This window comes from Neodiprion virginianus, chromosome 1, assembly GCF_021901495.1.
Source record: "Neodiprion virginianus isolate iyNeoVirg1 chromosome 1, iyNeoVirg1.1, whole genome shotgun sequence".
NCBI classification, from domain to species: domain Eukaryota; kingdom Metazoa; phylum Arthropoda; class Insecta; order Hymenoptera; family Diprionidae; genus Neodiprion; species Neodiprion virginianus.
Genome location: NC_060877.1, coordinates 27191134 through 27212716, shown reverse-complemented (window position 1 = coordinate 27212716; position 21583 = coordinate 27191134). Strand labels below are relative to the sequence as shown.

The following is a 21583-nucleotide window of genomic DNA, read 5'->3' as shown; positions in this document are numbered from 1 at the left end:
ACATTGAATGATATAATACACGTTAGATTTGTATTTTATAAATTTTTATTGGCCTTTCGTTAAGATTTTAAAATTTATTCATTCTCTTCAGAGCGTAGACGAGCATTGGCATTCGTTACGCGAATGGAGAGTTGTTGTGCACGTTCAACAATAGCTTTGCGTTTCTTGCTACTGACAGCATGAGCTATTTCTGCGCAGAATTTGCGGTTCTGCATCATCAGGACTTCCAACTCCTGCCAGACAAATAAAACTCATGTATTTATATACAGTACAACCAATTCAAAAACCATACAAATTAGTCACAGCAGTCTAATTACTATCTGATGTCCTGCATGGTAGACCTACGTAACATGACTGGTATATTGTTGTTGGACAAAAAAAGATGATTTAACAAACGATTGAAACAACTTCAATTATAAACTATGCCAGGTAAATAACAGTAATATTTCATATACTCATCTGTGTGCACAATATTTTCAGACGAACTAGTTTAATTGTATTTGAAAAGCCATGTTGAGTTACCTTAACGTTGTGAACGAGGACTTTGCGGAATCCAGTGGGCAGCATATGACGGGTCTTCTTGTTTGATCCGTAACCAATATTTGGCATAAGGTACTGTCCCTTAAAACGCCTACGAACTCTGTTGTCGATACCTTTAGGTTTACGCCAGTTACGCTGAATGGAAAAAAGGACATATTAAGGCACGACAAACATTATTCATTCAACAATCAGTGATTGGGAGGAAAAAGTTGGCTGAGACAGGTTTGTCTGTAGAATTTGGATAATTAACAAGAGTATTTCAAAACGTTTTCCCAACAGATGTAACGCTAGCATTGAATGAAGGATGATAAAATTATTGCCTGTTCCTTAATTTAGACACTGAATATTGATTACGTGAATTGAGGGTGCTTAGGGCCGAGAAAAATCAGCGCATTCGCTGCATTTTTAAAATGACATGAATTAAGCTGTAGCTTAATTGAGTAGAACAATGTAGATTGAGGTTATGATACCTTGAGCTTGTCATAGCGATCACTTTGATGCCTTATGAACTTCTTCGTCCTCTTCTTGACAATGGTTGGCCTGTAGACAGGGCGGATCGACATGTTGCTTGTTCGTACAGCAACTAAAAAGAAATATTATCTGAATTATAATATCTCAACAATACAAGACCACATTTTCTCTACCGGACCGTCAACAAACGGTCGTTGCTTTTAACCCCAATATTACGTCAAAGAATCACAAATTTCGAAAAAATAACACTATACAGGTAATCTTTATTTCATACACTATACTTCTGTAACAACAAAATACACTTTAAATCTGCGATTACTAAGGAATTATTGGATTCCCAAAGTACCTACCGTTCCCTTAGAAATATACGATAAAGAGACAAACTTCAAAGAGCTGGGATTTGTCGAGATGTTCGAGTCAAAACTGACCTAGTCACAAGAGTGTCTGTATTTGCACAATTTATAAAACTTTCAAACATATGGAAATATTGCATGTATGCATTGAAAAACTATCACAAATTTTGAAATTCTACCTTTCTATATTCGAAAATTCATTATACCTGGGCATATTTCGTGCATACAGAGAGATTTGCTGTATTTGTAATTGTCCTCTTGACAAGTGTGGTACTTGTCACCTTTACAGGTTCTCGCGCTCTAGTTTGAGTCAAGAAGAAAGACCGCAGATTTTCATTGTCAACTTTACAATTCAATCCTCCGCTGATAATTATGACTGAAGTTAAGTTGGTTAAAAATAAAATCAAAAAACTCTCTACCAGAGAAGAATTGAAGACTTTCTCCAACGAGGTAACAGGGTAATACTGGGCCATACAAAATATAACCTATGCTAACCTATATTAATGGCATGTTTCAGGCGTTAATAGACAGAGTCTTACAGCTGGAAGCGCATAATTTACAATTAAAAAATATAATCACCAAACACATGCACGATGATAACATCCCAAATTCAAATTGTCCTAAGAGCGGCAAGGGATTTGACTTTTCCAAGTGAGTACGCATTTTATGGTGACAATAGATTAGTACTGATAATTTTTTAGTTTTTTCTAAACGTAAACTACAAAACATTTTCTAGAAGTCACAAAAGGCATATTCTTCTCAAGTTCTACTATCTGGGCTGGGACTATCAAGGATTCGCCACCCAGGAAGACACGATAAATACAATTGAGCAGCATTTGTTTGCGGCATTGAAGAAAAGTTGCTTAATACAAAATCGAGAAGACTCAAATTACCATCGTTGTGGTAGAACAGACAAGGGTGTTAGTGCGTTTTCTCAGGTCATTTCATTGGATGTGAGAAGTAAATTAAGTCAAGAAAATAAAAATAATCTACAAGAAGAATTACCATATTGTAAAATATTAAATAGGCTACTGCCACAGAACATTAGATGCGTTTGCTGGTCTCCAGCTGCTGCCGATTTTTCTGCAAGATTTAATTGCAAACAAAGACAATATAAATATTTTTTTCCAAGGGGCAATTTGAACATAAATGATATGAACACAGCAGTCAGATATACCATTGGCACCCATGACTTTAGAAATATATGCAAGATGGATGTTGCTAACGGAGTTGTGTCTTTTGTAAGAGCTATTTCAGCTGCTGAAATTTCGTTATACTCTAAAGATTCTGAGCAGGTAGAGACCTCAGGTAAATTTGTAGAAGATTAAATGTAGTCAAATTTTTACGAGTACGGCAGTTCAATCATTTGAAAATAGTATTCCAGGGTACGACATGTGCCAACTGACTCTGACAGGCCAGGCTTTTCTGTGGCATCAAATTCGATGCTTGATGGGAATTCTGCTGCTAGTAGGTCAAGGAAAAGAGAGGCCAGAAGTAATTCTGGAACTACTGAATGTAGAGAAGTATCCCAGAAAACCTCAGTATAGCATGGCATCTGAAATACCATTGAATTTGTTCCGCACTGATTTTGAAATCACTGAATGGATATTTGATCAAGATGAATTAGCCCAAGTCATAAAAACCTTACAATCAGATTGGGCTTTAAATACCATCAAGTAAGTTGCATAAAATATTGAAATTCAGTTGTATTCATCAGCCATTTGCCAATCTTACACCTGAACTATTAATTTCAGATCTGCAATGACTAGAGAAATGCTAACAGACATGCAAGCGAAATTAACAAATGCTGAAAAACTAAATTTCCAAAGCGATTGTCTATTGACGGGTGTCAAATCAAAAATTTATCAACCTCTGCTGCAACGAACAACCTGTGGTGTGTATATCTTTAAATATCTCAATTTCACAATAAACGAAGTACGATTCTGTAACTAATCTCCTGCAGTACAAACCGATAATTTATCAATTATCTTTCAGAACCCCTGGAAAACAGAATCGACCATTATGTGAAGAAACGAAGGCTGGAAGTTAAGCAATATGAACCAGTAGACGGATCCATCTCAGAAGATTCTGAAAGCTCCATGAAATACTGTTGAACGAATCAAATGATGTATTTTTATCTCTCATGAAATAGATGATGGTTATTTTATAAATTGTAATAATTATAAACAAAGTATATCTATCCCTTCTGAAAAAATGTGTAATATACTGTCTACGAGAGATAGATTTCAACTAAATAACATTTACCCGGTAAATACGCAGGTTTTCTGTTAGACAAAATCATAGATATGCGTAGTTCACGGTAGTCTCACGATGTGAATCACGTGCGGCGCTAGCGCACGTGGCCAGTGGCGCGTAGATGACAAAACGCCAAAAGGACAAATGGATCCTCTGAGTTTGGTGGGACCTTGTTGATTAACGGTAGTTTTCGATGCTGGACCGTAAACGTTGTTGAAAGGAATGTGAATTAACCGGTCCTAAAAAGTTAAACCGCACGTGGTACGTAATGGGTTTAAATGAATTGTCGTGTCCCTTCGTATCCGCGTACAGGTTAATTATCCCGTGATAAAGAATGTTGATGTAAATATAACCAGAGTTTATCTGTTCTCATTAACGACGACCGTAAACCGAGTGAAATTGAAATAAAATGTCGAAACGTCACGGCAAAGCTCACGATACTCCCTCGAAAAGGGCTAGACTGGATATAACCATAACTGCCTCTCAGCAACTCACCCGAGAAAACAAACCCCCATCAGCATCGAAGAATGAAACAGACGATGACGATCCATGGGGTGCAGACTTCAACGATAAAGATATCGAGGAAATGGATATCGTCGCTTCTCAAGTGAGCTCAAGGGTTTTGTAATCATTCGTCTCAATTACTTGAAATTTAGCTATCTGCAGACGACAGTGTTCCAGAAATTCTATCTGCTCACTTTTAATGTAAACCATATATTTCTTTGATATTACAGTCAGTTCATATTGAAAACAACGTTACGGAACCAAAACTGCAATCAACACCCACGAAGCTACCACAATATCCTTCATATGCCAATTCTAAACCATCTACTAGCAGATCCTACACTGTTGCAAGCAGTATAGAACGGAATAAATTTGTACCTAAGATTCCATCTAAGTTCGGTTTGCAGCTAAAGGAATCTGGTCAAATAAACAATAATTATCATGGCAACCACATACAAACGAGCTCATCATATACTGGTAGCCAAAGGCAGCCGCAAATGTCTCAAAGAATATCGTCCTCCGATAATTACAAAGAAATTTCCAAGGACGACAGGAGCATTATATTCGATGACTTCGAAGACCGGTTGCTGAAAGTCAATAATCACAACTCAACTTTTCAATCGCAAATTACAGGCAGGGTAATCAATGCTGGTAATAATTCTAGAGCTTCAAATGTTCCTGGTACTAATGATGCGATTAACATATCAGGTAAATTTTACAAATCGTTTTTGTGATTAAATTGATTTTTTGTGTAATTGGTTTATTCCAGCATTATAATTTATTAAAGAACACTGCAAAGTGAATCCACTGTCATTCTGTGCAACTCTGTTATCGATTAATTGTATTTGGAGTTTAAAAATCTCATTCAGTCCCGTGCTATATATTTTCTCAGATGATTCTATTTTGAGGCAACTGGAAAAACTGAAATTAGAAAATCAAAAGTTATTAGCAGATTGTCTAACAAAAGAAGGAGAAACATTATTTCTTCGCAATCAACTACAACAGACACAAACTCGAGCCGAACATGAAAAACTTGAAAAGGCACGGCAGATTGAGAAACAAGCAAATCAATACCGATCTGAACTTGATCAGGCTATCAAGAAAGAAGAGGTTTTAAAAACACAATTGGACTTCCAGGTTTGGTTGCCACGATTTTTTACAATTCTTTCATACTAATTTTTTTTTGTGTACGCTTTGTTCCTCTAAGCATTTGATTTCCTGTTTAAAGTACAAGTTTTTTCAATACTATTAATCCATCCATATTAATTCATTTCATATTCATATAGAATCAGTATTCCATCTACACAGTGCCCCTATTTGCCTAAAAGTACCGCATTTTTTTTCCCCCTATAAGCATTCTGAAACTAAAGGATTACTGTAAATGTACCCTAAAGCTGTCAATTTCCCCCTTCAACCCCCCTATTTTTGCAAGCTGGTCCCTTTTTTTCACCAACTAAAATGGACTGAAAAAATAAATTTAATGCTTGATAACAATGTTTATACTTCCAACTTAACGTAAGAACAAAAAAATAGTTTGAATCTCAAAACTCTTCTATATTTCACAAAACCAAAATTTTTACAGTTTAATTGACTGAACATATCTGTGGAGTACATGCGCTCATCTAACATTATTTTATTCTTACATTTACTTGGAAATATAAACATTGTTCTCAAACATCAAATTCATTTTTCAATCCATTTTTGTATATGAAAAAAATAATTCTTAACGAACTTCGAAGATTTCAATGCATTATATGTCGCCCCCTGGCCCATGTTAATATTATCCGAAAATTTGTATATTTACAAGGGAATTTTTTTTCTATCATATGAAATTATTTTTAAGGTACAATTGAAAAAATTCCAAAACAACATAAAAAAAAACGGACACCCTAGAGTATATGTAATTTTGCTTTACTTATTTAGTACTATGGAAAAAAATTGGAAGTCTAATACCCCCCTATTTTCACAAAGGTTTTCCCCTCTGTCCTGTAAAATGACCTGGCCCGACCACTGCGAAACTTGGTATTCTGATTGCAAATATTTTTTCCCAGACTCTGCAGCTCAATAACTTGAAGGAACAGTGTAAATTATTGGAGTCCGGTTCTATTAAATTTACCCAACCACACACTGCAAGTCTTGATTCAGAGTGTAGAAACAGGTTGAATACAACTTTGAATAGGTACAGCAATTAATATATTGTTAGAAAAAACAGTAGTTCGTATATATACCTTTGCAAATACTATTAATTTACATAGCACGTTTCACACGTCAAGAAATTAATACACTTAATCCTATATGCATGATTTCAGATCATCACCAGCTGTCAAAAGTGTTCACGTCAAAGAAAGTGGAATGCAAACTGTAAATATTAACTTTAGAAATACTCACACGCTCAAAAACTCAATAGAACGTAAGTACCAAGTAATTTTTTTTTTCTCCATTATTGGAAAAAGTATAGCAGTAGTATAAATTTAATCAATACTTACTGTAATTTTCCCTTTCACAGTGTTTCCTCTCAGCGGAATACCACAATCCATTTTTGAACCGTCACAATCTGAACCACCAATAGTTGAGATTCAAATAATTGAAAAAGTGGGGACCAAAAATCTACCGATTTTACAGGATGAAGAGAGCGTCAGAATATTTGGTATACGCAATGTTTTTCTAACATACTGTCAACGCAACTTCATAAAACACATGTTCACTGGTTTAATGATTTTTCCTCAAATTTGTTTCTGCTGTGTGATAAGTAATCTCAAAAATTGCAATAACAATCCTTGTACAATAAATTAATAGTCGATGAATTTGTTTCTTCTAGAAAATCCAGATTTAGTGAAACCAGTAGTAACAATAGTGAATGATCGCAAGTTGAACATAGAATTTTGTTTACCAGACGTAGCCACTCTAATGAAGAAAACGGTTGCAGAAATCAATTGCTACCACACATTACCCATGATTAATAAGGTAGAAAAATTGAAATTATTTTTCCTGTTATCCATATTGGAATCATCAAATGATATTTATAATATTGTTTGCATGAACATCCAATTATTATATAATACACTCAACATTTTTCACAGTTCGTAGCTGTAACCCGAGAATTGTTACTCAACACAACGCTGATCCTACAAAGAATCTCTAAAGTAATGAGAAATGATGACATAAGGGACATGAATGATGTATACTTTTCGGATTTCTACAAAATACATGTGGATTCTACTAAATCTATTTGTGATTCAAATGCATGGCATGACAGAGAAAGAGGTATCGAAGCCAGGCGATCCCTTGCTATTTTAGCTTATACTGCATTAGTATCAAACTATTTAAGTGAATATGTAGCAGGGAAGATACCTCTAAGCTTCTTCGACGATTCCAACTACGAAAATTATATCAAACAAATGAACAGTTATAACAAATGGCCAAACAAAGGCTGTGAATTTGAGATGCTTGTACTACTTCTAGAATTTGTTTCAACAGTTGGTTACGTGGTATGTTTCAATATAAAATCCAAATAATAAAAACATTTTCGTCAATTATATGCCAATTGAACTTTGCTGAAAAACATATACCTGGTTTCACACAGGTACAAAAAAAAACACCATATTCGCAAACTAAATTTACAAACAAATGTAGTACACTATCGATGCTAAATTACTACTTTGTAATTACCGCTAATTGTTGCAGAGAAGATCACACCAGTTCAGTGGACTCATAATAGCTATCACCAAGCTTTTAATCAGTACTAAAGAGAATCTCATCCATAATGAAAGAAGCATAGAATATATCTTCAAAATCGTGAAAGAAATCATTTTTTCTCGGCCTCTTCTGAACTGCTACAGATATATAACTGAGCTTCTGATGACTTTCAGTCAATGCACACAATTTTGCAGAAAGCTTTGCTCTGGTACAAGTAGGTAAAATGTTCTTTCTAATTCATCTGCTCAATTTTTTGCTGTACCAGTAAATCGAAATTCCATTCTAAATTCCAATCATCCCATAATATGTTACAGGTAAGACAGCAGTTACGGTTTGGAAAGATGAGCTGCATTTTTCTTCAGGTATAGTATACAGTTTCACGATTGATAAACAAAGTAATGCAAAAGCAGATAACATTCAGGTTTAACTTCACTTTCTAACATGATTACAAATTGCATACTGATGTTATTCCTTTTTTTATATCATACTATTTCAGATGCTTGTGTTGTGCACATATACACAGCACAGCTAGAGGTTTTGCAGCCGGATTCTATTTCTATGGTTGACATTACCTATGCACTGGTTAGTTTTGTGTATAATATTCTGTCATTAAATGACATAGCATGGATTTGTCAACCAGGATATGCATGTAAGTGTTCAATGAAACTATTTGAATTGACACTTCATTTTTTATGTAAATGCTCAAAAGTGAATCTTGACGAACCAGTACAAAGACAGAATTACAATTACTTCGCTAGTTTCAAAGACCCAACCAACGGGTTTTATTTGAGTAGTGAAACTAGCCAAGCTGTGGCTCACAATACGAAAAGTCGCTCAGACACAATATGTTCCAACTCGGAACAATTAGACAAAAACATCAAGCTCCAATCCAAACATAAGCAACTAATCACAATACGAAAAGGCATTATGTTTCTGTGCTTCTTATCCACCCGAGACCCAGATTTCATCATTAGATTATCGGAAATTCAAGACTCTTTCAACCTGTTTATGCAGCAAATCGAATCTTTTGATGATCTGCAGCTCAATGATACAGAACGTGAGTGGATTCATATTTTTATTGAACTTTTACCAGATTTCGATATTGGAAAAATCACGGTATTGTATAAGTATAATGGTGTTGCCAGATTTTTCTATAGTATTGCGATCTTCTTTGTAGAAGCTGCTTTGACGAGTGTGAAATCAACCTTTGTCTATGATAAAACGGCATCTTTTGATGGACGACTTGATAAGACTCCAAAATTCGAAGGATTCAAAACGCATTTTGAACTGAGAGAAAAACTGTCTTGTACAAATACACAGCAAGCTGTGAAGTTATTTGATAATAGTGTATCAACTAATCAGGGGAAACCTAATAATTCATCATGGTTGTCAGAAGTTATTTCCAAAAAGCAGTCAATCAGTAGGTCAATTTCTGCACGCAGAAATAATGCGAAATAGAGTGGCATGTCAAGTCATATTTTCAATCCGTTTCAAAACCGGAGAATGTGGCAGAAAGGTGAAAAAAATAATCGTAATTAATTGAGTATTCTTTAGATTTACTTGTTCTAAATAATTGAAATATGTGGTTCCCCAAGAAAGTCATGGGAACCTGTGATTAAGTCATTTCTGCTGACATCGTAAATGAATAAACGAAGAATTTGTAAAAACTTATATTTGTGCAAAGAATAAACACTTGTAATTACAATGTCAGTCATAGATTATTGGCATTTATTTACGTTAAATAATCGATAGTGTTGTTGAAAATTCAGTAACGAATGTGACTCTTCCTAGGTTCATACACTTGCATATAATTTCATGCTTTTGGTATTGAAATTTTTTAAACTTGGTAGGACTATAGTCAGTTTTAAAAAATGTTAGCATGCGCATAATATTTCTTATTATGATTTAACAATTACTTACTGGTTACAGTATGAAAGTTTTAAAGGCAATGGTCACCCAAAAGCAACATTCGAGATGAGACGAGGCAAGCGGTGCTCGTATCTGGAAATGTACATAGACCAAAGTTATAGTATATTTTATTATAATATAGAATAATGTTTTGTACTTTCAAAAATTTGAGTTCAATTTTGTAACATAACTCGTTTTCAAAATAAAATATGTAAGGAATATCCATTTTGAAACAAATCTCAATTATTCTCAATCACTTAATTCCTCTTCATCACTAAAGTAATTATTTTTTTTAAAACGTTTTTTAGGTTTCGAAGATTCCTGTCTTGGCTCTTCGTACTGGCCAGTTGCAACTTGGAACCTATACTTTGCAAGTTCCTCTTGTTCTTGCTGAAATAAAATGATTAAATAAGAATCTAAAAAGTGCATTTAAGATTAAAAACTTTCCAAATGACACAATTTCCTACCTCGTGATGTATAGCAGCACTCAAAGTTTCTAAATCTGATTCAGCCACTGCATTGTCATATATTGTCTCAGAGTCCCCAACACCACCTGGTTCTCTCAAGCCTTCGTCACTGTCACTATCATAATATGAGGTATCGCCTTTTGCTTGATCTTTATTTTTTTTTCTAATTCTGATTTTTTTTGGTGGAGGTTCTCTGGGGCCCAAAGTATTTTGAGAGCATTGGTACGACAGATGCCCTTCTTCACCACACTCGTAACACTGAGATTTGTCTGGATAATCCTTTCGTCGAATGAATTCAGTACTGCGTCCATTATCCACGGCTATGGAGCTTTTCACAGTACGGCCGCCAATCTGTGAATAGAAAATTTTCTTCATTTTGTGTGAGATGTATATCCATTATTAAAATAAGTTATGATAGTAAGACAAACATATGGTATTGATATATATTTTACCTCAGTATTATTTAAAGTCTTTGCACAAGTAATGGCATCTTCACGTGTAAGAAATAAGACGAATGCAACACCCTTGCTGCGTCTAGTCATCTTGTCTTTCAACACAGTAACTCTGCAATTCATAAAATCACATTTTAATCAACTGTTTAAGTTAGCTACAATTATAGATTCAATATATTAGATAAGATATTATATGTTTCTCTGGGTAAAGATAAAAGAGAAAAGTGAATGCATGTATGGTAATTACGAAATACTGAAATTCTAAAAGTTTATTAAATAGTTAACAAGTTGCATCATTAATTTTCGAAGTGATCACTCACTTGACGATCTTTCCGTACGTTTCGAGAAGCTTGTGTATGTCATTATTAGTCAGAGAAAAGGGCAAGTTAGAAACGTAAACCGTTGATTTACTCGGAGCAACACCTCCGCTCATCGCTCTGAATTATTGTTTCGTATAAACCGTACGAACACAGTGTAAATATGAAATATACACGGTATAGGTTATGTTCTTGTCGCATATTTTACGGTTATGTTTCACTTTGACGCAGAAGCATAATTTTAAATTTGTTCATTCACGATTCGTCGATATAGATCACGTGGATGTCGTTCTTTGTTCTCATTGGCGTAGGAGCTCTGCCAGGTCAAGTCTTGGGGCGCGAAATGTCAAAAAAAAATTCCAAAAATTGAATAATTGATGACAAATATTTTGGTTTTTCGAGTTTGATATCGCCCAGTGACCATTTTCCCTGAAAAACCTAACATAAGTGACGATAGCTGGTCATCCCGACATTACCTACAAACACATTGATCTGAATTTGACCTTTCGCACGCAAACGAATCGTGTGCATGAATCATAAATTTGGCCATGTGCAGACCGCGTTCGGCAGTCGAAGCTTGTGTCGGTGGCGACAGTCTTGTATGTGCGTTTTAACAAAATATTTTGGGCAATTAGAAGGGATATAGGTTGTTTGCTATCGAAAAACGTTGATTAAACTTTCCTGGTAATTTAACATCAATAAGGTACAATTTTGAAAGCTGTCATAGTCGTTGGTACTTGAAAAACTTGTTGTTTTAACCTAACCTAACCTATACATCTGGCAACATTTCTGTACAAGATTTAAGAGGCACAGATATGTCAAGCAGTTGTTGTATCACTCCCTTTAATAAATAGGAGTTACATTTTGCGATACCTGTAATATGTCTAGTATAGTTAATAATTTTATTACGCTTTGATAGATCATATTTTAATCTCGGAATTCTGTTATTTAAGGTTAGAGTCTTCGGTGTTATGTTCGTTTTTTCGAGTTGTGGAACCTTCCGTTACAAAACTGTACATTTTTGCAAATTAAGTACATGGCTTATCCTTTACTTAAAATTAACGAGTCGTATTCATTATTAGCAGATTCTTCAAAGACCTTATTCCAAAATCAAAAATAAACATGGCTCAGCAAAATTGTGTTAAAAGGTTGCATTTGAATAACTATTTACAAATATCAATTATTTCCTGGTTTGTAATTACAATGAATTTTATTCATTTGAAAGTCTCAATGGCTCATATGAGTACAAGGTAATTTTTCATGATTCAGACAATTCTTCTTTAATTTTTCCTTGTATCTTTACTTTGATAGAACAAAAGTCATGGCGACAGTAGAATCACTTGCGGAAGTAACAGATGTTGTTCAAATTCTGCGTCAGTGGGAAGAAGACCATGTTTCACCGACGTATGATCCAATACCAACATTGCAACGTTTGGCTGAAATTATAGAAATAGAGACAGAAAATTACTTAAAAATGGATCCAGATCCATTTGACGAAAGGCACCCTTCACGCACTGATCCAGAATGTAATTTTGGACATATTTTGAAAGTTTTGTTTAGAAAGGACAACTTCATGACAAAGGTAGTACCTTGTTCCATATTTATTGTGTAATTTTTTGTGTAATTTTTTGAAACAAATGATAACAGCATTGAAACCATATCAAATCTAATAATTTCTTACATCCAATGTGAGTAATGAAATCAGGGACAAAACAAACTTGTCTGTCTCAAACATCAGCTTTGAACAATTGTTGAGTCTTTATCCGAAACATATTTTCGATCTGTCATTTGACTATTTGGAAAAATTCAATTCAATGATTTGTTTTACAGCTGATAAATGATTATCTAAGAGACACGTACTGGACACGGTCAGGTATTAACGGTCGTGATGTGCGAAAGTTGAATATTGCAGCCTGCCGTTTGATGTTGGACATATTGCCAGGCCTAGAAACATCAGCAGTGTTTCAACCCGATATGGATGGGCTTATCCATAGGCTTTTTTCGTGGGCTGAAAAAAGCATAGAGCCTTTACAAAGTTATGCCACCGGTTTGTTAGCTGCTGCAATGGAAGTTCAAGACATTGCTACAGGATTTAGAGAACAGAATGGTAAAATGGTGCCTTTGATGCTACAAAGATTACACAAGCTACAAGAAAAAGCTTTGGAAAATCGTCATGCAGCAGTTAACACAAGACCATTTGCACATTTTGGTCAGAATAGAAATAGCCTGGGTGATACTGAACACAAAGGTACTCCTGGAAAACGGAAAGTGAGAGAGAAGAAACATGAAAATGGAACAATGAAAAGCCCTACGCACTCAATTTTTTGCTCAGATGAAGAAGACTCGATTCAAAGTTCGGACGAAATGCCACCAAGCAAAAAACTCAAGTCTCAAAATAACATAGAAAATGCTGTTTTAACACCTGTTAAATCTAACGATAACACCAGAGATTCATACCCCGAGATTATGTCCCCACCGTTATCTATTCCTCGTATAACTACCTATACAACTTTACAAGTTACACCAGCGAAGAATCAAAACACTCGTGTAACACCACCAAGACCTGTCAACATATTGGCATCTGGTAGATCTAATTTGTCTAGACCTCAGACTCAAGTAATCAACCCGCCTTCCTTGCTTCTAGAAGGTAATTCGAATTCGTCCTGGGCTGAAATGGAGTCTTACGTTATTGGCAATGTTCAAATACATCCGCCCACCTTGGCTACTCGTCAGATGCTGATTTTAAGGTACCTCACACCAATGGGAGAATACCAAGAATTTCTTGGGCACGTATTCGAGCAAAACGCTTTGGAATTGATATTAAACTACATAAACGTACGGGAAACAAAGGATAGTCGCTTAGCTTTTGAAGCTTTAAAATACTTAGCATCTTTACTGTGTCATAAAAAATTTTCTATCGAGTTCCTAAGTATGGGTGGATTACAAAAACTCTTAGATGTACCAAGACCCAGTGTCGCGGCAACTGGTGTTTCTATTTGTTTGTATTATCTTGCATACTGTGAGGATGCTATGGAAAGAGTTTGTCTCTTACCGAAACATATAATAACCGATTTAGTGAAATATGCATTGTGGTTACTGGAGAGAAGTCACGATTCTGGTAGATGTCATGCAACAATGTTCTTTGGATTTTCATTTCCTTTCAAAGTTATTCTGGAAGAATTTGATCTCCAAGATGGACTTAGGAAATTATACAATGTTGTGAGTATATGAACTTAATATCAAACTGCAGTGTTTTGCGAGACATAATAAAGTCATTATACGCAAACCACCATTTTGAACGAGAAAAAAATGACAGTTTAATTCCAAAACTAGAACAATCAGTAATTGTTGCACTAATTTGGGGTTTGCAATTTGAGGATACTATATTGCATTTGCTAAATCTTATTATTATTATTATCATCATTATTTTTAAGACATGTATTTCCTGATTTACATTAGATATCTACATTACCTATTCTAAACATTGATGATGACCCGGCTTTGAATGATGATGAAGAATGTGCGTCAAGACAAATAGTAAGACATGTTGCTGTAGCACTGAAAAGGTACATGGAGGTTCATTTATATGTAAAAGCAGAACAACTACAACGAGCTGAAAATGCCAGAACAGAAAGAGATACCTGGCAACCATCTCTACCTCCATATAAGGTAAAATTGCATGCTAATTCATCAAATTTTGTGGTTATCCTTATCAATGATTCAATTCCACACATTTGCTTTACTCTACCTCGATTTAATATACTAGTGGTGAAATCATGCAAACTGAATGAAACTGACTAACAAATAGCATCCTATAACACGTTGTTATGGTACTTATGCGTTTTGCTGTAGCATTTCAATAATTACAATGTTGGTTACCCAATTCCTTTCTTTGTTATAGGCTTGTAAATTAAGCAGTGAAGAAGTACAGGCAAAAGTCGAGGTTCTGCAGGAACTGATGTCCGTTAGAGCATTGTGGCCTCCTGTTGAAGAACTTTACAGACTTGGTGGTATCACATTGTTATTGCAAATTATTGCCTTTGCTAGGGAATGGAATTACAGTGGACGGTAAGACATACCAGGTTAAATTTTGGTGATAACTCGCACGAATATTTGATTGACTAACTGAAATGTAATTTTTTATAGCGTTCACACAACTTCTAGCGCTGAAACTGTTCGCTCATGTTTAGAGGTTGTTGCTATCTGTTCTGTGGTACCAAAAGTCATGCTTTTACTGTGTGAGAGAGTTGACATGCCTGACATGTCGATGACAATGGCCATAAACCTTTTACTAGCAGCAGCGGAATGTGAAATTATTGCTGATGCTGACGTCCAGAGAGCTGCTTTAAGAGCTGTAGTCAATTGTGTCTGCGCACCTATCAACAGAGTTTGTTATCTTATTCTTTTTTAATCAGATATAATTATATTACTGTCATATATTTTGCAGAACAGATGAATATTGCTAGGTTTATCTAATTGAATTGCAATATTACAAAGACGATATATACATGAATATGGAAAGTTAAAAATTGAAAAAATTTAATCTTAATTTCTCATAATTTTCTCCAGGTTGGTGGAAATGTGGCAAGATTTTCATTAACTGGCTCAGCTAAGAAGAAAACTAATAATCATAACAGTGAGGAACTTATACAGAAAGTGTGGGAAAGTGTGAGATCTAATAATGGAATAATGGTAAGTAGCTCAAATTATGCTCCCATGTATCGTGGCTTATTCTATTGATGAAAGCTTATTGATAATATTTGAATTCAGGTTCTTCTACAATTAATGATGGTCAAAACTCCGATCACTGATGCAGATAGTATCCGTGCATTGGCATGTCGAGCACTAGCTGGTTTAGCGCGCAGTGAGAAAGTGAGACAAATTATCAGTAAACTGCGTATGTTCACTGATGGCCAAATACAGGTCTTGATGAAGGACCCCATATTACAAGAAAAAAGACAAGAACATGTCATGTTCCAAAAATATGCTCTTGAGTTGATGGAGAGGGTTTCTGGCAAAGCAAAACCAACTGGGAGCGAATACGAAATTTCTTTGGCAAGTTTACATCGGGTACGTCTACAAATTCTTTCACATACAATTATTTCACATCAATTATTCTTATTTCACGAAAAATAATGAAATGAAAATTTACAAAGTATGATTCGTACACTCATTCTATTCAATGTTGCAGGCAAATGTTGTTGCCCAAACAAGAATACAGTATAATGAACAGCAACTGATGCAACTTATGCATCAGCATCTCCTCGCAAGAGGACTTAATGAAACAGCAGCAACTCTACAAAAAGAAGCTAGTCTTGATTCATCGGCTATCATGAAACCTGCCACTTCACATCAAGCGTTTCACTACAGAAGCCCTGCTGTAACCGGAGTGAGTAACAACTATTGAAAACAAGTAGATGAATTGTTTAATACCGGTCAAGGTATAACGTGTTCTGATGTCTGTTATTATAATTTATATCTAGACGAGGATAGGATTCTCACCCGTTGCACCAGTCAACTTATACAATACCAGCAGAGGAAGTCAAAGAGATGTTACTGTACGAACTGGAAGTACTCCAACTTCTGGGTCGGCTCGGTTCATATCACATTCTGGTTCCTGTTCCAGCACTTCACCTCTTCCTAACAATACACCTATCAGAATAAAGCTAGCAGATGCACTTGGACCAATTCCAGTCAGTACCAACATCAACCAGCCAATCAAATTACAGATAAATCCAAAGTACGTCTTCTGTTTATTATTGTCTCGTGCTTAGAGCAAGCAGAGAAGATAAGATTTAGTGTTTATACGAATAGAATATGACTGATATTTTCATAATTTTGTTTTAGAAAATGTCAGGTGGATAGACAACCAATAACAGCCACAACTATTTGTCAGTCAATCTCACAACCACAAAGTGGCATCTGTAGATCACTTCAAAAACAGATATCAAGTGACCCTGGAGGCCCAGGCCTTGAAGTAGCTACTACTTCTAATATCGCTACTGTAACCTTGGACTCCATTATTACCGAATACTTAACTAACCAACATGCATTGTGCAAAAACCCCATGGTCACTTGTCCGCAATTTAATCTTTTGGAGTGAGTAAAACTATGTATTTGTCGTTCTTAAGTTTCGTATTAACACAATGGGGACTTGATCAAAAAATGAAACAATTTCGTGATTCTACTTATATCAGAGAAAAAACTGATAATTCGACGCAGTTTTTATTTGTCGACTACAAATTTTCAATTTTCACCAAGAAAAATATTGTATTGGTCTGAATATAAGTAGAATTTTTGTTACCGATTTTTTTGTGAAAATCGTACCCAATTATACGATTTTTTAGAATAGCACATGGAGTACAATAAAATTAGAAATACGATATTTATACGATACAATCAGTTTTATTCATATAATGTGTGCAAAATTGCAATATCAATCAACAAATACGCCTGTGGTGATAAATAATATCAGACCACCATGGCAGTATCCTTGAATGACTAGTGCCAAGTTTTGTACTTATTTGCGTTTTATTATTGATCAAATTGTGATCTGTAAAAAATTGGTATACTAAAGCTATCGCAAATTATTGCGACATAAGCAAATGAATAACAATTTTTAAACGTTCGATATATTTATATCATCTTACCGGCACATACTGGTAGATTAGTTTGACTGTTATAAAGTTCCGAAAACGATTAGAAAAAGCAGGGTATCAGTTATTTACAGCAGCACATATACCCAGAAAAATCACAAGAAAAAAATCAAACATTGAAAAATTACCATAAAATTGCCCTTCTAGTTTCAATATTTACGATATTCATCTTATTTCGTCCTTACAAAGCAGCTCACTTCAGGGCATTCTTCATAAATGCATTTCTCTCTCTCGCTCTGTCTATACTTGGAAATATAATACACACTATCCGTTTATAGGCCACACAAATGTCCAGATCCACGTGCAAAGAACTCATCTCCGACAAATTTAGCAGTCAGACTTACCAGAAGATCGTTAGGAATGGACAGTAGACGACTGGATAGAAGATACATTTATAGTCGATTTTGCCCTGTAAAGACGTTCAAGCCCACAGATATTGATGGCACGTTTAGTTGCTGTACATTTTCCGTATGTATGCCTCCCTTTCTTACACATGCAAGATTAATATAAATGTTGGATATGCTAATGTCCAAGTGACATTATATAATGAGTAAACAATATTCATGATATATCCAGCGAAAAGGTAAAATATTTGTGTAAATCTTCAACGCGTAATCTCACTTTATAGTCATGTCAGCAGTACTTGATGCTCGGTACTCAAACCGGAGAAGTGAAGATGTTCAATGCTCATACTGGTACCGAAGAAGCAACCTATCAATGTCACGAGTCGTACGTCTCACACATGGAGTGCAGTCAGAAAGGTAATCTCTTGTTAACATCCACAACCTGGAGAAGACGAATGTCTACTCTTTGGAGTATTGGTACCTTTTTTGACATGAAATTATCTCTTGACAACGAAGACTATGCGGAATTCGGAAAATTACAGGAGCGAATTATTGGTACTCAAGGAGAAAGTGCTACAGTGAGTGAAATACAAATGATTTCAATCTACTCATTTGTAATTCCATTTTATTTATCTTGTATATTTATGTGTTTCAGATATACGATATAGCAACTGGTAAGCTCCTTTTGACTTTAACACCTTCGATTTCCAACCAGTATACCAGGAACCGAGCAACATTCAGTATGAATGACGAACTGGTTTTAAGTGACGGTATTCTATGGGATGTAAATTCTGGCAAAGAAATCCATAAGTTTGATAAGCTTAATCAAACTTTGAATGGTGTATTTCATCCTAATGGAACTGAAGTTGTTTCAAATACCGAAGTTTGGGATCTTAGGACATTTCATTTACTGAAAACAGTCGTGACATTGGATCAGATGGATGTTATTTTTTCACCAGTCAATAATATTATCTATGCAGTTGCCCTGGATCAGGACAACGAAGATGAAACCAATTACGTTACATCATTCAAAACTTTGGATGCCTTGGACTACAAGAGTATCGGTAAGTTATTGTAATTAAAACTAATAACAGTTAATGTATTCCTAAATACACATTGGATTCTGGTTTGCGAATTGTATTATTGATTTTTAGCTACGTGTGATGTAAAGAGAGGTATATTTGATTTGGCTTGCAACAAACACGACACACAAATTGCAATCGTAGAAAATCAGGGTGATTTCGGTACCATTCAAGAATCTTGCGTCAGGCTCTACGATGTTGGGAGACGAAGAGATGACGAAGATGAGGCTGAAGAAGACGACGATGAAGATGATATTGATGCAAGTGATGATGATGGCTCCAACTCCGCTTCGGACGACAACAATGCAGATGGTGATATGCATTATTATATTGTACATGAAAGTATATTTGAAAAGGTGGCGTTCAATCCCGAAGTACCTTGAAAATTTATGAATCTCTTTATTTCTTAGTCGCTAATACTGATGCCATAGTATATAGTATATCCTGTATTTAGTGCTCAATGCAATTTCATGACGAAATAAAGTTAAAATAATTTATGTAAAACTAAATGAAAATTTATCAAACTAACTTTTGGTCATTGACTTTTCACAGATGGTGATAATGGCGATGCTGCCGGTGATGACAATGCAGATGATAATGACCGAAACGATGGGGATGATAATGATGATGGTGCAGATGGTGATAATTCGGGTGATGACAGTGCGGACTATGACCCTAATGATGATATTAATGGTTCAGATCTCTCTGATGATTTCTCAATTTCGGATATGGATGATCTTGAGATATTGTTCTCCTGAATACAATCAAAAAATCTCTTGATGTATTTACAGAATTGTTTATTCATTGTTTTGTGCCAAGTGGTACTTGTAAAACAGTGTAGTTTTAACAGGGTTACCTACTTTCTCTCAGGATGCCAATTTCACAGGTTCGGCTTAAACTCGCAATCAGTCGGTACAAAGACTTTTACTTTCGTACCCCAAACCTCGTAGTTTTTTAAGTGCACCACACTCGAAAAATTTCGAGTGTTTATTAAGAGTTGTAATATTTTTATAAAATGCACAATGTAAGTGGTTAAAGTTAACATATTCTTCACAATTAATCGTGAATACACACGAAAATAACTTGCTTGAATACCGACTTGGAAGTTACAAAGATGAAAGTACTTTCAGTGCTCACAATTCTGCCGCTAGGAAGTTATCTTATTTAACCCTCTAATTTTTTCTACCCATCAATCTAGGGTTACTTTATACTTGAATTATAAATTATCATCATTATGACGAAACGAACTTAGCTCATTTCATTTTGCATAAAGCCTGTGAAAATAGTAGACACGTTTGAAATTATTATTCCAAAGGCTAAAAACTTCTACCGAATTTTACTAGCGCAAACTAAAGCATAACAAATTGCCTAAAAGGCAGAAATGTACAGAACCGAACTTTGAATTAAACTGTATTGTGAATTATAAACATATGCAATGTGTTCGAATATATCGTGAATACCTGCTGGACTTGATACGCTTTATTCAATTTTTGATATTTAGTACAGATTCTTATTGTATTTGCCAAGTGATGTGGTGTAAAGAATCTAAACCATGAATTCTTACAAAATACTGGTCTGCTCTAATTGTCTGTACTGTCAGTTATTTGTAAAATATTGTGTAATTAAATATTATTTGGGTCAAGTGGTCAAAATTGTAAATTGAAAAGCAGATAAATAAATATTAGACAGCTAAAAGTACTGGAGGTGAGTTAAGTCATTGTTCTCTGGCAACTAAATTTGCTCAGCAGAAGTATTTACAAATAGTAAAGCACGGAGTATTTCTCTTACTCTGTGTACGTACATGGGCCTACAGTCTTGATCACAAATAAACTGTCATGCGCACGGGTTTACATCATTACTTAAACTATGAATCTTAAAAAAAGTATTGTTGGACCATAGACCAACAACATAAAGTAAATACAACAAGAGATTTCTGTATTTCTTTTCAGCTGTGTATAAATGATTTTGGATTATTTTGCGTTATTGTACGTATCTTTATTAGTGTGAATGGAACTCTGGTACATGCCTAGTTAGTATGATTGTGATATAACTGCTGATTGCAAGTGATTGAATGAGTACTATAATTGTAATAATTATTATTAAAATATAATAATGTATAGGTATATAAAGTAAAATTAAAAAAATCAAAACTGATATGTTCATTATTGGCATGTGTATCAAGTTGCAAAAATGTATGAAGGCAAATCCATGCCAGAGATTTTGTTCGACTACATCCATTCGGATGTAAACATCAATTGCATATTAGATTTGAAACGTGATTTGTAGCGTGACTCGTCACTGTTTCCCTACATTCGAGTCGAAATTCTTACAGCAAAAATTTGCAGATTGCTGTTCTTGCGAGGGAACGTTACGTGTTGTCAGTTTGAGGACTTTCTAATGTAGATGGCGAAACCATCTCTGCGATGCGCCGTATTGGTGAAAACAAGTGGCTGTAGTGACTGTATACAATATGGCGGCTTGGCTCGAAAATCGTAGGCACATCGTTGATATAAACACGGTTTACTCAAGTTTCGGTG

General features: G+C 35.1%; 5 protein-coding genes across 16 annotated transcripts; 3 read left to right on the top strand and 2 right to left on the bottom strand.

The window, feature by feature from the left end:
- Positions 1-27: 27 nt before the first annotated feature.
- On the bottom strand, positions 28-1453 carry LOC124310552 (60S ribosomal protein L32). The gene is made up of 4 exons (XM_046774605.1): positions 1362-1453; positions 1011-1123; positions 523-675; positions 28-233 (listed from the first exon to the last, which is right to left on the bottom strand). Exons 2-4 carry the CDS (start codon positions 1101-1103, stop codon positions 75-77), a joined length of 405 nt encoding a protein of 134 aa, XP_046630561.1. The 5' UTR covers positions 1104-1123; positions 1362-1453; the 3' UTR covers positions 28-74.
- A 111-nt stretch (positions 1454-1564) lies between these two features.
- LOC124310549 (tRNA pseudouridine(38/39) synthase) lies at positions 1565-3574 on the top strand. The gene is made up of 6 exons (XM_046774600.1): positions 1565-1814; positions 1882-2015; positions 2101-2672; positions 2749-3040; positions 3119-3258; positions 3360-3574. Exons 1-6 carry the CDS (start codon positions 1737-1739, stop codon positions 3476-3478), a joined length of 1335 nt encoding a protein of 444 aa, XP_046630556.1. The 5' UTR covers positions 1565-1736; the 3' UTR covers positions 3479-3574.
- Positions 3575-3731: 157 nt separating this feature from the next.
- Positions 3732-10178, top strand: LOC124308365 (uncharacterized). Of its 4 annotated transcripts, XR_006908974.1 has the most exons (14): positions 3732-4227; positions 4355-4832; positions 5017-5261; positions 6176-6303; positions 6434-6534; positions 6631-6771; positions 6943-7088; positions 7205-7612; positions 7809-8034; positions 8135-8182; positions 8317-8877; positions 8998-9336; positions 9750-9829; positions 10037-10178. XR_006908974.1 is itself a non-coding variant. In XM_046771039.1 (12 exons), the coding sequence occupies exons 1-12, from the start codon at positions 4030-4032 to the stop codon at positions 9276-9278; spliced, it is 2886 nt and encodes a 961-aa protein (XP_046626995.1). In that variant the 5' UTR covers positions 3732-4029; the 3' UTR covers positions 9279-9965. The 4 variants fall into 4 exon arrangements, 2 of the variants coding, with proteins under 2 accessions (XP_046626995.1, XP_046626978.1); XR_006908976.1 differs by lacking the exon at positions 10037-10178 and having other exon boundaries at positions 9750-9965; XM_046771039.1 differs by lacking the exon at positions 10037-10178 and having other exon boundaries at positions 7018-7088; positions 8998-9965.
- On the bottom strand, positions 9684-11197 carry LOC124308452 (zinc finger CCHC-type and RNA-binding motif-containing protein 1-like). Of its 3 annotated transcripts, XR_006908994.1 has the most exons (5): positions 10968-11197; positions 10648-10759; positions 10196-10564; positions 9920-10118; positions 9684-9821 (listed from the first exon to the last, which is right to left on the bottom strand). XR_006908994.1 is itself a non-coding variant. In XM_046771181.1 (4 exons), exons 1-4 carry the CDS (start codon positions 11078-11080, stop codon positions 9978-9980), a joined length of 735 nt encoding a protein of 244 aa, XP_046627137.1. In that variant the 5' UTR covers positions 11081-11197; the 3' UTR covers positions 9902-9977. The 3 variants fall into 3 exon arrangements, 2 of the variants coding, with proteins under 2 accessions (XP_046627137.1, XP_046627147.1); XM_046771181.1 differs by lacking the exon at positions 9684-9821 and having other exon boundaries at positions 9902-10118; XM_046771191.1 differs by lacking the exon at positions 9684-9821 and having other exon boundaries at positions 9902-10118; positions 10196-10546; positions 10968-11196.
- Positions 11198-11478: 281 nt separating this feature from the next.
- LOC124308343 (protein mahjong) lies at positions 11479-21019 on the top strand. Of its 7 annotated transcripts, XM_046771010.1 has the most exons (17): positions 11479-11567; positions 12276-12546; positions 12795-14183; positions 14424-14633; positions 14866-15032; positions 15111-15351; positions 15534-15656; positions 15735-16034; positions 16156-16353; positions 16448-16704; positions 16812-17063; positions 17899-18088; positions 18249-18381; positions 18481-18542; positions 18620-19028; positions 19119-19358; positions 19599-21019. In XM_046771010.1, exons 1-17 carry the CDS (start codon positions 11494-11496, stop codon positions 19802-19804), a joined length of 4722 nt encoding a protein of 1573 aa, XP_046626966.1. In that variant the 5' UTR covers positions 11479-11493; the 3' UTR covers positions 19805-21019. The 7 variants fall into 7 exon arrangements, with proteins under 7 accessions (XP_046626966.1, XP_046626908.1, XP_046626926.1 ...); XM_046770952.1 differs by having other exon boundaries at positions 18249-18542; XM_046770970.1 differs by having other exon boundaries at positions 11511-11667; positions 18249-18542.
- Positions 21020-21583: the final 564 nt, after the last annotated feature.

Bases quoted from the DNA above. Each gene is read 5' to 3' on its own strand.
- LOC124308343 (XM_046770952.1), top strand. From the start codon at position 11,494: ATGAATCATAAATTTGGCCATGTGCAGACCGCGTTCGGCAGTCGAAGC. The intron at 12,547-12,794 runs GTAGTACCTTGT...TTTGTTTTACAG, and splicing joins AGGACAACTTCATGACAAAG to CTGATAAATGATTATCTAAG. The intron at 18,543-18,619 runs GTGAGTGAAATA...TATGTGTTTCAG, and splicing joins CTCAAGGAGAAAGTGCTACA to ATATACGATATAGCAACTGG.
- LOC124308452 (XM_046771181.1), bottom strand. From the start codon at position 11,080: ATGAGCGGAGGTGTTGCTCCGAGTAAATCAACGGTTTACGTTTCTAAC. The intron at 10,760-10,967 runs GTGAGTGATCAC...TATGAATTGCAG, and splicing joins ACGTACGGAAAGATCGTCAA to AGTTACTGTGTTGAAAGACA. The intron at 10,565-10,647 runs GTAAAATATATA...CACAAAATGAAG, and splicing joins AGACTTTAAATAATACTGAG to AAAATTTTCTATTCACAGAT.
- LOC124310549 (XM_046774600.1), top strand. From the start codon at position 1,737: ATGACTGAAGTTAAGTTGGTTAAAAATAAAATCAAAAAACTCTCTACC. The intron at 1,815-1,881 runs GTAACAGGGTAA...GGCATGTTTCAG, and splicing joins TGAAGACTTTCTCCAACGAG to GCGTTAATAGACAGAGTCTT. The intron at 3,041-3,118 runs GTAAGTTGCATA...TATTAATTTCAG, and splicing joins TGGGCTTTAAATACCATCAA to ATCTGCAATGACTAGAGAAA.
- LOC124308365 (XM_046771022.1), top strand. From the start codon at position 4,030: ATGTCGAAACGTCACGGCAAAGCTCACGATACTCCCTCGAAAAGGGCT. The intron at 4,228-4,354 runs GTGAGCTCAAGG...TTGATATTACAG, and splicing joins TGGATATCGTCGCTTCTCAA to TCAGTTCATATTGAAAACAA. The intron at 8,035-8,134 runs GTAGGTAAAATG...AATATGTTACAG, and splicing joins AAAGCTTTGCTCTGGTACAA to GTAAGACAGCAGTTACGGTT.
- LOC124310552 (XM_046774605.1), bottom strand. From the start codon at position 1,103: ATGTCGATCCGCCCTGTCTACAGGCCAACCATTGTCAAGAAGAGGACG. The intron at 676-1,010 runs GTATCATAACCT...TTTTCCATTCAG, and splicing joins ATCGCTATGACAAGCTCAAG to CGTAACTGGCGTAAACCTAA. The intron at 234-522 runs GTAACTCAACAT...TTTGTCTGGCAG, and splicing joins TCCTCGTTCACAACGTTAAG to GAGTTGGAAGTCCTGATGAT.